Genomic DNA, 17,731 nt, shown 5'->3' on the forward strand with positions numbered 1-17,731 from the left:
GTCTTATCTTGAAAAAGGCTCATGCAACAGAAAGGCAAGCAAGCATCTAAAACATACAAACTCATTATCTATATGGCATCACTAGACTCTCTCTATTTACTATTTAAATGGTAAATGCTTGGGTTATTGTAAGGGAAAAGTTTTCTGTATAAATCTGAAAATTACTTCTAACTGTGCTGGACCTGTGTAAGTAACATATTCTGTGCCTATCGTGTCCTAAACAGTTACCAAGAGAATGATGAGCTACTGTAATAGTGATTAATACTATTTATTTTGTTCTTAATAAGAATTTATAAATAAAAAGTTTCTCTTTAGATATATTGTGAATGAGTGGCAAAGTATTTTAAACAGTTTACATATTTTGGGACCTTTAGATAATACTAAAATATAGATATGTTAAAAGATTATACCATTTGTCTCTATGCTGATTGGTGCAAATTAATGTGGCTCTTGACTCTTGTTATGAAAATGGGCCTATCTTATTAAAGATTGCTACTTTTTTTTTTATATTCTTCTTCTTGTTATATTCTTCAGTCTAGTCATGCTGATCTGATCTGATGACATACAGCCAGCCTCAAGCTTGTTGTAATAAAGTATGTCCACAAGATGGAGCTATTTGTAACAATGATCTCAGCTTTTCTTAATTTAAAATAATAAAGATGCCAACTGTTGTACCTCTAAATTCTTATTTATTAATTTTAGGATATATATATAAAATAAAAATGTCTTATAAATACATTAGTATAACAGTTAAAAAATAAAAAAAGTCTTACCATGGGACCAGGTTTACCGGGGAAACCATCTAAACCTTTCTCCCCTGGTTCACCCTAACAAAACACAGACATAGTATGAGAAGAGAAATGGCAGCATCAGATCTTCACACGTAAATTTTCTTTATCTTACATATAGTAATGGGTGCATAACAGCTTTGTCCACTGCTGAAAACTAGAAACTATGGAGCATCATAATGATAGAAAATATCATGATTTTAGATACTAAAATATTGCAGTTATGTTAAGGTTACTTTAGCTTAACAGATCAGAGTTTACAAAATATAAAATTTTAATTCAGTTAGCACACCCATTGGAATTACAACTTTCACAGTAATGCCAACCCAGAATAAAGAGTCTCACCAAGTAAATTATTATTCAGAAGTAAATGTTTGTGACAAAAAACAAAGTAACAGAAATTTCAGTACACTAAAGTTAATGTTGGGATCCACACCTGAGTACCTAAACATATAATTTGAACCCTCCCCACTATCTACATTAGAAAAGCTAAGGATTATCAAATTAGTCAAAAATAGTCCTGTGAAATTAAGGCATTAAATCAAAAGATCATAGGTGATTAAAGAACAACAGCCGTCTGATATTAAAACATCTTCACACACCAAAGCTGCCTATACTGACACAAAGAGGTAAATATGAAATATGAAAGGCTGAACAAGGAAGTGTATGCAAAGCTTCAGCTTTTTGCTTTTATTATCTTGTAATGGTACACAGCAAATGTGCAACATTTCAGTTTAAAGGAAGATCACATGATATTCCCCATGATGGTTGAAACTATTCAAATAGTTTATTTGGGTACGTAGATCAGAACAAATGGCGAGTATGTGGCACATGATCGATTAAATTATCTGTTTTCAAATCTGTTTAGTCTAGTTACAGGGTCAGGGAGAGCTGCCGGCAATCCCAACAGCAGTGGATTTCGGTCAAAATTATGGGCATCACTGATTTGAAGGACATAACCCCCCACAACATACACATAAACACACCCATGATAGGGCAGTTTCAAGATATCAATTCACAGAACACACAATTCTTTAGAATGTGGAAGAAAAACTTGAGCACTCAAAGAAACAAATGGAAAGATACAAATAGAAAGTGTGGATTCAAAACAGATGGTGACCAGACAGCGATTCAGACCAAGAATAAAGGACCTGCAATGCAGCAGTTGTATCACCACTGCCATATTATATTTATCTCAATTTGATATCAAATAAATATTTTGTATGTGGATTGATTTTATTTTTTATACTGATGCCGTACATACTGTACGTGTAGATTTAAATGTAAAAGCCTGAGCTACTAACAGTAGTCCCTTTATTAAGTCTAGGTAGGGTTCTGCCAGTCCCCCGAACAGATGGTGCCGTTGTACAAAAATTAAATGAGTTGTAAACTCTCTTCAGTAATTTAATCTAACGTACTGCAAATTCAACTGAGTTGTGCCGCTCGCCTGTTTCTGGGTTGCTTGGGCAGACCCTTCGATCTTGCAATATTCTGGACACACCTTTGCTTGAGTTTACGCATGTGCAGGCTGAAGTTTCCAGTTCCCAAGTTACAGCATGAACGACAGAGCCCTTTGAAAAGCAACCCACTGACTGATTTTGTGTGATGTAATATAAAGGGTGCATAAACTTGCACATGTATTTTAGAGCAGTCACCATAACTACTGTGTCATGAATTAGCTTGACTACTTATGTACTGAAAAAAGTTCACTTTTTGCCAATTGAACAAATTAGAAGTTTATGAATATTCATCCCCATGACCCTGTGTTGGGATATAGTGGGTTGGACAATGACTGACTGACTGAATACTCATTTACGTTTCTCCACAACTTTGAGTATTTGGTGTTGATACTGAGATACAAACTCTTTTAATGCTGTCCTTTGGTGGTTGTACTGTTTGACAATATGTTCATAGATCTTTATTTTATGTATTTGTTTTATTGCATAATTTGGGTGATAGTAGCCCAAAAATTTGTGAAATGCAATGTTCTCTGTCTTGCTCCCCCACCTCGATATTTACTGGAGGCCATCTCCTTCCTCAGTCTCCCTAAAAAGCTGCTGACCCAATCTTCCATAGCTACTTCAATGTGACTCTCATGATCTTTCATCTGCCCTGTTCACTCCCTGCACATTCACAGCAGTGGCACCCACTTACACTGCTCACTTGGGGTGAGAAGCAGCATCATCGAGCACTCATTTTTTCAGCCAGGATCTTTCCTGTGACTTACTGGTTGCCATGTACCCATGCCAATGGAATTAAGTAGAGTGGGTCCTATAAGTGCTGATCTTTATGTGGTTGATTGTCTGAAACACCCTCTCTCTCACACACACAGACATAATGTATGCACTGGCTCATTTTATGACTGGCTCCTTAAGATGAGTCCACTACTTCTAACACTGTGGACACCGTTGCAGCATTGCTCCCTCAGATCTATTTGACACTCCCAGAATTTTCTTGTCAAAAATGCCACTGATTATTCGTTTATCTTACAAATGAGTCATATGTTAAGTTACTACAATAAACAGAAATAATTATCAAACAAGTGACATTTTTCAATTTAAATGAAGTTTCTTTCAGATTCAATTACAAGTCACTGTACTAGCCTGCATGTTCTCTCAAGTATAATAAAGTATTTTAAATGCATAAGTCATGTTTTAATGTAAGGAAAAGGTTACTTGCCTTTGGCCCATCATTTCCTGGCAGACCATCCAAACCATCCTTTCCAGGCAACCCCTAAAAAAATGAAAGTCATTACGATAGAAATGTGTAAGAGCAGACCAACTGCGCCTGCAATCCTACGAGGTGCTTCAATATCTTTGTATTCATATTATGCCTAATTACTTTATTAGGGCTTGATGCTTTGCTTAAAATACCTATCAAACAAAAAAAAAACATTAAATTAAGGAAGCAAAGGAAGGATTTGTGAACCTTATTGTTCAGTAGACATTCCACATCTAGGGAATTACAGGTCAGTCGATATTCCTGGATGTACCAATACAGTAAACTTTCTAAAGTGATGGCTGACTATACTCACTTCTTTATCATTTAAATAACTAGGGGGCTTTGCCCCCTGCTCGCTTCGCTCACCAACCCCCGTGTTTGGTTTTCCGGATACACACTTTTAAGATTTTTTTTTTCTTTGAATTGTTGCTATTTCATTAGTTTCACTTTTATTTCTGAACTTCTGTAAAACAATATTTGGAATCTTTCGAGACCCAACATGCTGAATCTTTTAAATTAGGTCAGTGAGACATGTGTTTAATGACTTTGTACCATAATTCAGGATAGGTTTCTCTGTTTGGAATATCAGCACAGACAAAACGATCTACATCATCAGCAGTTAATAATTTTTTTTTGCAAAGTAATCAATAAATGCATGTGAGGTAACACACATTTTTGAAATTCTCTTGACTTAAACTTCAAAGCCTTACAATATTTACATACATCTGACATATCACCTGTGTCCATATATTCGATCTCTATTCGCCTTTTCGTTATTTCTACAAGTAATAATTTCTCTTTCTTTACACTAATGCGAAGTTTACTTTCTTTTTTTGACACTGTTGTTTTTTTTTCTGCTTTCATATACTGTATCTTGCTCTGCATGTGTTACGCACCTACGTTTTTTTTGAAGCTTTTGAATTCCACTATTTTCATTATCTCTAACCTGCTCTGCATGTGTTTGGCCCCCTTGTTTTTTAACCTCTTTATGACGTTTTACTTTGTTTTCTACTCTGTCTTTTATTTCTGACCTCGCTCTATCCTGCTTTTGTTTCAATGACACCTGGTCCATGGTGATTATTTTCCCTTTTTCGAGTAATAATTTCCGTTTGTTTGCGCTGCTGCGATCTTTACTTTCTTTTTTTTATACTTTCATATTCTTTAAGTTTCTCCACATGTGTATCGCGCCGTTTTTTTTTTTTTGAGTCTTTCGAATTCCATTGCTTTCATAATCTCTAACCTGCTCTGCATGTTTATAGTGCCAACATCTGGATTGGACGTGCTTTTTTATCAGTTCCACCTGTTCCGGGCTGATAATTAGTTTCCTTATTTTCTGAATTTGCACCTAGATAATTCTTTTTCTTTTTTGTCTCTCCAACGCTTTTGAGTCTCTTTTCTCCACGCTGCTTTCTTCTTTGCTTAGTCGTCAACGTTTCATCTATAACGTATTGTCCTTATATGATTTATATGCGCTGAGAGCCCTGGATCTGTGTGTGCTCAAAGCCAAAATATGACTGAGTGTGTTGCTGCCCGTGCTCTTATTTGGTTGTAAGTAGGGCATGTCTTGCAAGAATCTCATGTTCTACGTCATCGTGAGATGGTCCTGGGTCAATCTCTTGGCACAAAGTCTCATGTTTAAGGTCCCCGTGAGACGCTCCGTAGCCAGTCTCTTTAGTCTCGTGGGTCTTTTAAGTATCTTCCGTGATCTTAACGTGACGATCACGTCTCGACACCCTACTGTTTCTCTGCAGGATTTTTTTTTATAATAGAGAGATAATGTGATTAAATTTGTAGGTGGAGTGCAAAGCCAATGTTTAATATCCATGTGCTGTGAGAAAGGAATATGAAGCAGATGTGTTTTCTGTTAGAAATAGTTCATGATAAATCAACGTTAGGATTACTTACTGGTTTTCCTGCTTCTCCTGGCTTTCCAGAAAATCCAATTTCTCCTGGTAATCCCTTAATTAAAAACATATTGTAAGAGAGAAGTAAACTTGTGCAACAAGCAGCAATGTTCCAGGTATTTTAGGGAATTCCTAGACAATATAAAGTCAGCTAAGAAATGTAATCTCTTCAGCATGTCTTGGCTTTTCTATGGGTCTTTCCAGTATACCATGTAAGGTACACCTCACACGGTAGGTCCCTGGGGCATTCTCATTAGAATTAGAATTAAAATTAGAAAGCCTTTATTGTTATTGCACCAGTACAATGAAATTGTAAAAGCTACATCTGTAAACGGTGCAAGTACAACAAACAATGACAAAAAAAATAAAAATAAAAAGCACATATCCTATGACAAATAAATACTATACATAAATAAAACAGTGTGTTGCCGCACCCACCACACAGCAAACCACTCAGATTGAGATGAGGGTGAAACCTCAGCACCATTACTGGAACAGTGTGAGGTTTTTTACAGTCGCTGGAGTGTCAATCCTGCCACCAACTCCCAAGTTTTCCCTGCAAGTTGAAGGACCTGCTTGCTGGAATGGATGCAGATTTTCGTCATACCCAGGACAGAGCAATTGCAGGTTAAGGGCCTTGCTCAGGGGCCCGACGGAGTGGAGTCACTTTAGGCGTTTACGGGATTCGAACCAGCAAGCTTCCAATTGCCAGCACAGATCCCTAGCCTCAGAGCCACCACTGCGCCCCTGGAAATTAAAAAAAAAACGTCCAACCATGTCTAATCAGTTTCAAATGGCGTCTTTTGACCTGGAGGTGCAGCAGTTGCACTTTGAGGACATCAGCATATCAAAAAGAGTGAGACCAGGAAACCTTGGCAGGATTATCATTTCAAATTTTGGAATCTACCATGATACCTTAGACAACTATACAAGGACAAAGAGATGGTCTCTGTACCATAACCATACTGGTAACCGCAACACTGCTTTTGTATTTGAAGATTTGCTCGTCACCATGACCCAATCACCTTGACATGGTCTTTTCCAGGGAAGCATAATAATGGAAAGATACTCTCATAACCCTTTTGAAAATGCCAACCAACATTCCTCTCTACCAATCTCAACACACTCCCTTCATCTTCCAAGATAGCCTCACAAAACTCAGTGCTTTCAACAATTCTAGATGGATGTTGTGACCCCTGGAGCCTTGTCACTAGAACAAGCCCACTGCCTTTACACAAGTGTGTACAGCGCATCTCCTCAAAGAAGATGACACAACTTTGTCCCAGGGTATCTCTCTAGTATCAACAGCATTGAGCTTCATGACCTGCACAGTTAGTCATTTTCAAATCAGGCAGGCCTGTCCTCCCAAGCACACTCATCAGTCATTTTCTATGCTACAGCGCTTTGAGTACTGAGAAAAGCGCTATATAAATGTAATGAATTATTATTATTATTATTATGCAAACACTACAGTCTGCAACAATGCCTACTGATTTAAGTAGGTAGCATCTGTGCCTAAATCAAGACAAGATGTCGATTATGCAGAATAGCTGTCAGGTAAATATTCACAAAACACAGTCAAAGGGATGTGTCTTCTTTATATCCCAAAGTTGCAATGCATTAATCCTCATTCACTATTATAAAGTTCAACTGCATACCTCCAAGCCAGGGCCTCTTAAGTATCACAACACTTGTCCAGGGTCACCTCCCATAAACTCAACAGTAAGAAAGAAAACCAAAACTTTCTTGTGTAAACCCCAGCTCCTTCCCTGACAATGAAATAATGTTTTACATCCAAAAGCCCATTTTGATCGCCAAAGTCTAGTGTGTGGATTTCTTCTGTACATTCCTGTCACCTAAGCAGCCTGCTCAGAATTTGACATAAAATATCTCTACTCGGGTGGAATACTATTAGAGTTTATCAGACTACTACAAGAGTGTTGATTTTCCTTACAGGAGGTCCAGTATGTCCAGGGGGGCCAGGTTTTCCAGGAGGTCCTTCAGGGCCCTGTAGAAATATATAAATATGTATAAATACAACAAATATAATAATACTGTGTAGTGCACCATATCGGCATTCTGACTGATCTGGTGCTGACTGGGAAGTCATTGGCCTATTCTTGGTGCTCTCCTAAGGAAAGCAGATCTCCTTCAGAAAGTAGTTTATTAGTGGTGGACACTTACTGGGTGCCTTTAGAGGGGCTTGAGATACAACTGCACTAATTCAGCTCATTGTCATTCCTTTTCTTTCTTTGTTTTGTGTTTTGCTTTGCATTAATTAATTAAACCACTTAAGATTTTTCACCAGAACTGTCTTAAGTAAGTAGCCCTTTAACCCATAAAAATGAAAAGCTTTCACCTCATCACACGCTCCTCAGGTAGGAAGCAAAACTCAGATAAGTTTTGACAGACAGTAACAGAATACACTTATGCCTCATTCTTGTTGAGGGTTACATTCCAAACCCCCAAACACAAAAATACAGAAATACTTCATATTTAATCAGTACATATAATGACACTTTTATAAAGGACATTTCCACAGTTGCAAAAATGGACACTTTCATGGAGTTTAGCTGTTGGGAAGCAGCTCTCTCTTACTTTTGCCAGAAATCTTGCTTTTCATTTTCGATTAAGGATAAGGAACTGGGCAACTCGGAGTACCTTGCTAATAACCCAGATTGTTCATTTTGTATTGCTAATATTTACTGCTGTTGGTTTTGATGCAAATGGATATAACTTTTAAAGTGAAAGCTTCAGAATTAATTAATGTCTTCGATTGCTATTTTGTTTGGATCTTTTATTGAATTTATTAAACACATATAACATTCCATACAATCAAGTCAAAACTTAACAAAACTAAATTCAAATCAACCCCGACCCATGAGAAAGAGAGGAAGGCCGGACAGCCAGAGCAAAACTATTAAGAGCAGTAAAGAGAAAAAGGAGTCTTTTCCCCCAATATAAATGCTTATTCTAAATATTATTGATTAGGTCCTGCCAGGTTTTAAAAAAGTTTTGAACAGATCCTCTGAGTGAGAATTTGATTTTTTCCAATTTCCAATAGTATATAACATCAGTTACCCACTGACTTAACAGAGGTGGGTTAGGATTCTTCCAGTTGAGCAAGAAAAGTCCACGTGCTAATAGTGAAGTAAAGGCAATTCCAGTTTGTTTGTCCTTCTCCACTTGAAGCCCATCTGGAAGTCCACCAAACACAGCTGTTAGTGGATTAGGAGAGACGGTGACACCAAGGCTGTCTGAAAGGCATTTAAAAAATGTTTGTCCAGAATGATGTTAATTTGATTCACGCCCAAAACATGTGGCCCAGTGAAACTGGAGCACGATTGCAACGTTTGCAGGTTGGCTCTTGTCCTGGAAACATTTTGGACAATTTTAAGCGAGATGGATGTGCTCGATAAAAGATTTTAAATTGAATAATTGAATGCTTTGCACATATGGAACTAGAGTGAATTCTGTGCATACTGTCTTCCACTCCATTTCTGAAAATGTCTTTGATTGCTATTAGTGTAGTCAAGGAGCTAGGCTGTTCATTCCATGTGTAATTGCAGCCCCTTAATGTCTCAAGGAGATGCCTTTGAGAAACCCTTCATTAGTGATAACCGGGTTGAAGTAACGGAGTGAAAGTAAAGGACAGTCCTAGTCAGCAAGCAGCCCACCATCAGAGGTCCTTAGGGTTCAATACGCAGAGTACAGTAAGGATGGCGAGACAGGAAGGACTGTACTGGTAACAGCTGTATAACTGGTTTTGATATCTCTTCCAATCCCCCATTACGAAAACAACCTAAGAAGTTAGTTAGTTGTTTTTGGTGCTAATTAACTTCTTTTGAATTAATTTTAATTGACTTGTTTTTTAAGAGTTGTTCCTCTGAATTGCTTAATTTCTTTCCTTAAACGGCACCCAAACAGAAATGAAATGTGAAGTGAGTGAGCCAACTAAGCCAGGGCCTCAAACTCCAACCAATTTCACTCCAACCAGTTGCTTAATTAGGCGCTGATTCTTGTTAATTAAACCCGTTTTAATTCCACGGCTTGTTGCTGCTCTCGTTGCACAATGGCAGATATTTCCAAAATTGTGAATTTTCTCTTTTCTAAGAGCACTGTTCAAATATTTTGTGGACCTGAGCTCAGCAACATTCCTGAGACCATCATCTTTCTTCATTTTCAGATGCTGTATGATGGACACAGTTCGCTGGTCACGTATTGACTTGTTTTGTATCTCACTATTGTTTGGCTGCTAATTAAGGAAAAAAAAACAAGGGGTCTGAGCCTTCAAGCGCAAGTCAATTAAAATCAATTCAAAAGAAGTTAATTAGCAGTAAAAACAGGTCACTAATTAAGAAAAGAGTTAGAATGAAAACCTGCAGCCCTCCAGGACTGGAGTCTGAGATCTCTCTTCTTGGGTATTTAGTGTTGCTTGATGTGGGGAAGAAATTAAGTTAAATGCTTTTGGCGCAAGCCTGCAGCCTAGCAAAATATGAAAAAAGTGAAGGCAACTGAGTAATTTCTGAATCTTTCTGTATGTTTTCATGGAAGCAGGCAGAGTTAAGGGGAGTAGTCCATCTAAACAAGTAAAGCTAAGAAACAGAACCTCCAGGTACTTACACATCACACTGCAGTTTGAGTTCTAGTTAATTGCTAAGAATGTGAGTTTGAGTTGTTCCGTCAGATTACAGCTCCGTCAGAGAGAGTACTGAACAGGCAGGCAGAAATAAAGGCAGACTCAAGCATCCTATGAGATGAAGTGGAGGAGTCATCTGCTTACACCACACAGTAATGGGATTTAAAGCAAAATAGGAAGAAAGCTTATTTTGTCTCACATAATTTCTTGTGTCACGAACCGGGAACAGTTTTTAGACCATCATCTTATTACGCGCAGATCTCTTGCTTGAACTGTGCTGTATGTGGTTTGTGAAAATAAGTTCAAAGTCTACTTTAATAAGGAAAATTACTAGAGCTGTCCAGTGTATTAAAATGTAATATGCATGAGTCTAGATTTTTAAAGGAATATATGGAAAGTCTGTTTTGATACAGAAGAAAAAAAAACGAACGGGATGACCATGTATTGAATAAAGCCTCAATCTGATAATGAAATGTGAAGCTTTTCAATTATGTAATAAATGAGAAGCCTAAACATTATTTTACTACTCTGCTTTCCTTGCAGAATTGCCTTATAAAAGCATTTATGCCCTGGTATTCGAAGACAATATGCTGTGATACAGTGATTTATAGTAAAAAGATCTTTTATTGCTGTCAGTGTGCTGCACTATTTAATCTGTAAGCACTCAAGAATAAATTTATAGTTGCTAACGTAAGCAGTTCAACAACGGTTTAAGTGAGCCAAGCTTGGTTTCAATTAATTCAGAATACTGGGAGGTAAATTATTGTTTAAAAGTGTCTTTCTTCTTCTAAGCGTGACTAGATTCATCTGCAAGAAAGTTTGATCAGGGAAATTAATGAATAGGCTTTTTTTTTTTGTTTTATTTTCTTTTTGCAGATGATAGCATTCTAGATGTTTTGTAGAGCTAAGTAATTCTAAATCTCTTCACTCCTGTAATTACTATCTAGAAGCTGTTTTATAATTTTAGTGGTATCTGCAACATGTCCTTTTCTAAACCTGGAGACCGATTTAAAAAGTTAAATTGCTGCTTCCTGAGAAATGAGTTCAATACGTCATGTGCACCAGACATATATTTTAAAAACGTCTTTGTGGGGTAGATGGGTACGGTGCACAACTCTAGATGAGTCACAATGAGTTCAGGAGTGAACCAGAGGGACAGAGCATACCCCTAAAGCAAGCTGCAGAATATGGGGGTTTCCAGGAAGGTCTGGTCTCCCTTTCTACTAATTTGAAACTGTCCCTGTGAACTGTGAACTTTCGCTCACTTAATGCTTTTTTTGCCACACCATTCTCTCAACTCAAGAGATTGTAGTGCTTGAAAATCCCCAGAGGCCTACTATGCCTGAGACGCTGGAGCACTACATCTGGTGACAATAATCATGCCACGCTCAAAGTGATTTAGATGATGCGCCTTATCTCTTCTAAAGGAGAACAGCTCAAGTTTACACCATTTAATTTTGCAACATAGCATATCCTAAAACAGAATGGGAAATCCCTCTTACTAAACTGTATTATTTATTCGTACGTAAAAACCAAAATTTTCTGATGCGATTCTGTGAAAACTGTTCATTGAAAAAAAAAAAACACTACAAATATATAACAGTTACTAAATAGCAATATTATTTGACTGTTTGCATAAATATAATCATTTCTTACTTTTAAAAATATTTCAATTCTTTTTTAGACTTCTTGAAACCAACAGCGCCTATTTTTGGGAATACATATAAAGTTCATTGTTCTTACTGGTGGTCCCGGTAATCCGTCTACGCCAGGTAAACCAGCCTCTCCCTTCTTGCCCTGTTAAACGAAAGCACACATTTTAATTTGGACCTTAATATTGTACACAATTTTTAAAAATAATTGAAACTGTGTTATATTTTTAGAAACATAATTTACATACCATCTGAAACATAAAATAATTCCATCAAATTATGAATAACCTGGCAAGCTATGTTAAGTCATAGGATCACATAGGGTGGAAAAGAGTGTCAGGAGTGATTTGTGACAGAAGGGTATCAGCAAGAGTGAAAGGGAAGGTCTACAGGACGGTAGTGAGACCAGCTTTGTTATATGGGTTGGAGACGGTGGCACTGACCAGAAAGCAGGAGACAGAGCTGGAGGTGACAGAGTTAAAGATGATAAGATTTACATTGGGTGTGACAAGGATGGACAGGATTAGAAATGAGGACATTAGAGGGTCAGCTCAAGTTGGACAGTTGGGAGACAAAGTCAGAGAGGCGAGATTGTGTTGGTTTGGACACGTGCAGAGGAGAGATCTATTTTATAGTACCTTTCATATCTATCTATCTATCTATCTATCTATCTATCTATCTATCTATCTATCTATCTATCTATCTATCTATCTATCTATCTATCTATCTATCTATCTATCTATCTATCTATCTATCTATCTATCACATTGCACCTTTTCTTTCTATATATCTATCTATCTATTGTGGCAGACGACCAGGGACCTTGCCCCACAAGGACGCCTGGAGCAGGGAAGGACCAGGAGGGGGGCAATATTTCCCCTGGGTGCAAGAGGGCAGCCCCCCTGGATTCCATCATGGGCCACAGATACAGAGCTGGGAAGGTCAACCCTGTGGAGGTCCGTGGCCACCACCAGGGGGCGCCTGGATGGTTCCTGAGTCCTGGAGGACAGCACTTCCGCCACACCAGGTAGTGCTGCCGGACAACCATCACAGAACACCTGGAACACATCCAGGGCAGGATAAAAGGGGCCGTCTCACTCCATTCGGGGAGCCGGAGTCGGGAGGGAGAAGATGGAACTTGCGAGGGAGGAGTGGAGGCGGCTGAAGAGAAGTGCAAAGGACTGAGCTTTGTGGATTGTGCACGGTATTGTGTGTAGCTGAGAAATTTCAATTAAAGAGTGTGTATTTTGGACATCGTGAGCCTCAGTGTCTGTGTGCAGGCTATCTATCTATCTATCTATCTATCTATCTATCTATCTATCTATCTATCTATCTATCTATCTATCTATCTATCTATCTATCTATCTATCTATCTATCTATCTATCTATCTAATGGAAAGTGGTATAAGGACAAAGTAGAATCCACCACTGTTGGCCGGCTATTGCTGGACACTGAAATGGCAAGCGTCAGATGCTGAGTACAAACAAAAAGCAGCAGCAAAACCTTGATGTCTGATTTGAAGTACTGTAATGTGTCAGCATGTTAAGCAATTAAACAATTCAAGTTAATTTCAGGTTTCTCCTAATCCCTATGTGATACAGCCAATCTAAAATTACATTTGTTTTCTGCCTGAACCTGCCTATCATAATCACCACAAAAAAATGTGTTGTCCAGTGTCATGAACAATTTTCTCACTTTCGGTCCAAAATATTGCCAGTGCCAATTCCTAACTGTGCTGCATTCATTCATTTGATGTGTGTGTTGTTATTCTTATCCATACTAAACCACTTTACACAGTACATTTATTGGACATTAATCTGCACAGTTTTTATGCATATATACTGAAAAGGCTCCTTGTACTGGTGATTGAAGAGCCTCTGTTTTTTAGATCATCATATTTTTTACCTACAATATTTGATTTGATTCTTTTGTAATTATTTCTCCTACTGCTGTTGATTCTTATCATATTCTCGCCTATCATGTTTGCTCTTATTTATGGCCACTGAATTTATTGACCGCCATTGTTTCCTCTATTTGCCATCTACTGGATTCAAACAAGACTTTAAATAATGCAGCCAGCAAATTACACCTTGTCATACTGGCACAAAGCCTTCACACTCCCTTTATCTGATATGCTTTATTTAAGGGAAAAAATGAGGGCCGAAGAAAAACTGAAGAATTGTTGCAAGGTGTGGGAGTCCGCTCATGCTGGCATGACAGCGGTGTATCTTGCAAAGGTGGAAAGAACCCAAGACTGTGAAGAAAACATAAATAAGCACAAAGCATGGAAGACAGCTAGGAATTTAAAAAGACCCAAAAAACCCAAACATATAAACTTTATGTATTTTCAGCAAGTTTGATTTAGTGGTATTACGTACAGCATAGAACACTGGAAAAATAAAACATTCAATGAATGGCCGTAGTTTATTCCCAATGTGATAAATGATTTTTTTTTACAGATATTCACTCACCCTTTGACCTTGTAAACCTGGCTCTCCAAACTTGCCATCTGCACCAGGGGGACCCTATAAGAGAAGCAGAATTCAGAGTGAATTAAATATTATGCTATTTTAATATGAATGGTTTTAAAATAGCAAAAGTTTAATTGTGGCTTGTATTTCTCCTTTCTATTGTATTATTTTCTAAATGTAGACATTTGGGTTGGGTGGAGCAGATCCTTAAACCCCTCACCCGTAACACAACCAGCTACATCCAGGACACCACTGACTTCTTAAAAAAACTGTCTGCTTTAGGCCCCTTACCTGAGGGAACCTTACTGGCCACAATGGATGTTGAGGCACTTTACACTAACATCCCCCATGATGATGGCATATTGGCATGTGAAATGTACCTCAAACAACATGATTTACCCACAAAGTCAGTAATAGAAATGATAAAATTCACTCTGACACATAATCTATTCTCTTTTGAACAGGATTGCTACTTACAACAAATGGGGACTGCAATGGGATGTCGGTTTGCACCTCACTATGCAAATCTTTTTATGGCAAAATTGGAGGAAGATTTCATGTCAATGTGCATCGTAAAACCAATGTTGTATCTCCGTTACATAGATGACATCTTCATAATCTGGACTGCCAGTGAAAAGGACCTCCTCCATTTTCATAATGAATATAATTGTTTTCACCCCAACATAAAGCTGAAGCTGAATTACTCAAAAACAGAAGTCAGCTTCCTTGACACCACCGTTCAACTGAAAGACAACACCCTTGTAACTTCTATTTTTCACAAACCGACAGACAGACGGACCTACCTGAAAAATGATAGCTTCCACCCCAAGCATATAAGGCGCTCCATTATTTTCAGCCAAGCAATACGGTACAATCGTATTTGCTCAGACCCAACAGACCGGGATCAACAACTGCAGGAGCTCAGACAAGATTTCATCAAACAAGGTTACACCCCGAAAACAACAGACACTCAAATAAGAAGAGCTACTGCCATACCCAGAGACAACCTTCTGGAATATAAAAACAAAGACAACAAGGATCGCATCCCCCTTGTTGTCACCTACAACCCACATCTTGAAACACTTCGAAAAAATTATAAAAGAACTTCAGCCAATACTAAACAATGACCAAACACTGAAAAATGTATTTCCTGAACCTCCCCTCCTGGCATACAGACAACCACCAAACCTTCAACAATTAATTGTCCGAGGCTCCCTAAGTGAACCAACAGAAAATGGCACATCTCCATGCCTACAGAAAAGATGCAAAACATGTGCCCACATCTATGATACAGACCGTATAGTTATACCACACTGCCGACTTGAACATCACATCAAGGGATCATTTTCCTGCAGATCATCTAATGTAGTCTACCTAATTTTCTGCATGAAATGTCCTGACACTGCACTCTATGTGGGAGAAACTGGACAAACACTCCGCCAGAGAATGAACTTACACAGGTTCCACATTAAACATGGCAACACAGATGTTCCTGTGGCGGCCCACTTCAACAGCCATGGACACTGTGAGAAGGACTTTAAGGTCACAGTGCTTATGGGCAACTTCAAAACACAGCAAGAGAGAAAAGAATGGGAAGTTAAACTCATGCTAAAATTTAATACTTTACAACATGGATTGAATAAAGACAAGAGTTTTATGGCCAGATATGAGGATTGTTTACATCTCTCAGAATGACAGACAACCTGTCTACGGACCCACATTGTTTTGAAAAAACTCATTACAAACTTCAAAAGACTTTGTTGGACAGTTATCTTATCCAGAGATCTTGACAATACATTGTTCTTTTCTCTCTTGCTAAATTAACCCTAGCCTGAATGAATCTATTAATTTTTTACATACAAAATTTCTCATTTAAATATTTACCAATGTTGTTTCTTGTCCTAGAGTGTGTATATAAACATAGGAAACTTCAGTTTCTGTATTACATCTTGCCTGAAGAAGGGGCCTGAGTTGCCTCGAAAGCTTGCATATTGTAATCTTTCTAGTTAGCCAATAAAAGGTGTCATTTTGCTTGGCTTTTCTCTAAATGTAGACATGAAAGACTACTGAATTTTGATTACAGTGAATCAAAGAATAGACTGCAGTTTGAAATCCTATATAGTGAATTCCGAAAGTATTCAGACCACTTCACTCTTTCTACATTGTTGCACTCTTATGCTAAAATTATTTTATTTTTTCTCAGCATGAAGCAATATTCAATATACCAAAATGACAAAGTGAAAACAGGATTTTAGAAAGTTTTGGGAATTTATTAAAAAAATTTTAAAAATTAAATATCGCACTGACACAAGCATTCAGAACCTTTAGTCAATACTTGTTAGAAGCACCTTTGGCTGTGATTACAGCCTGGAATCTTCTTGGGAAAGACAGGGAAGCTTCACACACCTGGCCTTTCTGCTATTATTCTCATTAGATCATCTCAAGTTCTCTTAGGCTGGATGGCAGCAGTCAGTGGACAGCTGTTTTTAGGTCTCTCCAGACGAGTTTGACTCGGTTCAAGTTTGGACTCTGGCTGGGCAAGTCAAGGACGTTCCCAGAGTTGTTCCTAAGCCACTACTGTGTTGTCTTTGCTTTGAGATTAGGGTCATTATCCTGATAAAAGTTGATCCTTCAGACCAATCTGACTTCCAGAGTGCTCCTGATCAGGTCTTCATTAACACTAGAATCTCTGAAGCCTATGAAAAACTCCTAATCCCTGGTCACCTTAAATTCCTTTGCACCTCTACCATCAGCATCTTTTGTATTGTAAATGTGCCAATCAGCACAAGCAGCAAGCAGCCTGCTGTCCCATCCCCACCTTGACAGAGCTCAACTCTCCCAGCGCAAGCCAAGGGTCCTTATCTGCGTGTGAGGTGCCTGGAGTTGTATAGGGTAAATAATACAGTATATCGTTATTTGGAATACATACATTTCATGTGTGTTCCGTGTCTACAATGATCTGTGTAAGTGTAGGATAAAAAGAAATGTGAGGCAAGAAATGCTGAACACATACTTAAAGCAGAAACTTTTTCCATGTTATACTAATAATGGTGTGAAGTGTACAATGTGTGAAGACTTTGGTCCAAATATCAAATAAACACGTGCACTTTCATTCAAGAATATACCCAAAGTAAAAATAAAGTCATTCAATTTACATGTTGCTGTCAATGAGTTAAAAACCCAAGCTCAAATGTCAATCAACAGAAAGTTGATATGTACTCTTGGATGGTGCAGAGGTAAGAACTTCTGCCTTTCTATCCTCCTTCATTCAATATATATTATGTTTATTTGGTAAATATGTTATATAGGATTTACCTATATTGTTCTATAAATCTTTGCTTACCGTATACCATGTTATAATGGGGTTGTCTTTTGTATATTGTGTTTAATTATTTGCAACTTGTTAGTGCATGGATGTAACACCAACAGAATTCCAAGCAACAATGTTGCCTGGTAATATAGTTCAAATTCAAGTTAGAGATGGGGATTGCCATTATTGGTTGATTGAATGAACACCTATAAAGTGACAGAGTAGTAGACAACAACTCTAGTTAA

General features: G+C 37.9%; 1 protein-coding gene across 1 annotated transcript in view; it reads right to left on the minus strand.

The window, feature by feature from the left end:
* Nucleotides 1-17,731, minus strand: part of col22a1 (collagen, type XXII, alpha 1) — a 349,052-nt gene that overhangs the window by 84,193 nt on the left and 247,128 nt on the right. The window contains exons 23-28 of the mRNA XM_028818045.2: nucleotides 14,177-14,230; nucleotides 11,796-11,849; nucleotides 7,368-7,421; nucleotides 5,415-5,468; nucleotides 3,468-3,521; nucleotides 774-827 (exon numbers count right to left, since the gene is read on the minus strand). Of these exons, the coding sequence (XP_028673878.1) occupies nucleotides 774-827; nucleotides 3,468-3,521; nucleotides 5,415-5,468; nucleotides 7,368-7,421; nucleotides 11,796-11,849; nucleotides 14,177-14,230 (324 nt within the window). The remainder of the gene's footprint in view (nucleotides 1-773; nucleotides 828-3,467; nucleotides 3,522-5,414; nucleotides 5,469-7,367; nucleotides 7,422-11,795; nucleotides 11,850-14,176; nucleotides 14,231-17,731) is intronic.

Source organism: Erpetoichthys calabaricus, chromosome 13 (genome assembly GCF_900747795.2).
Source record: "Erpetoichthys calabaricus chromosome 13, fErpCal1.3, whole genome shotgun sequence".
NCBI classification, from domain to species: Eukaryota; Metazoa; Chordata; class Cladistia; order Polypteriformes; family Polypteridae; genus Erpetoichthys; species Erpetoichthys calabaricus.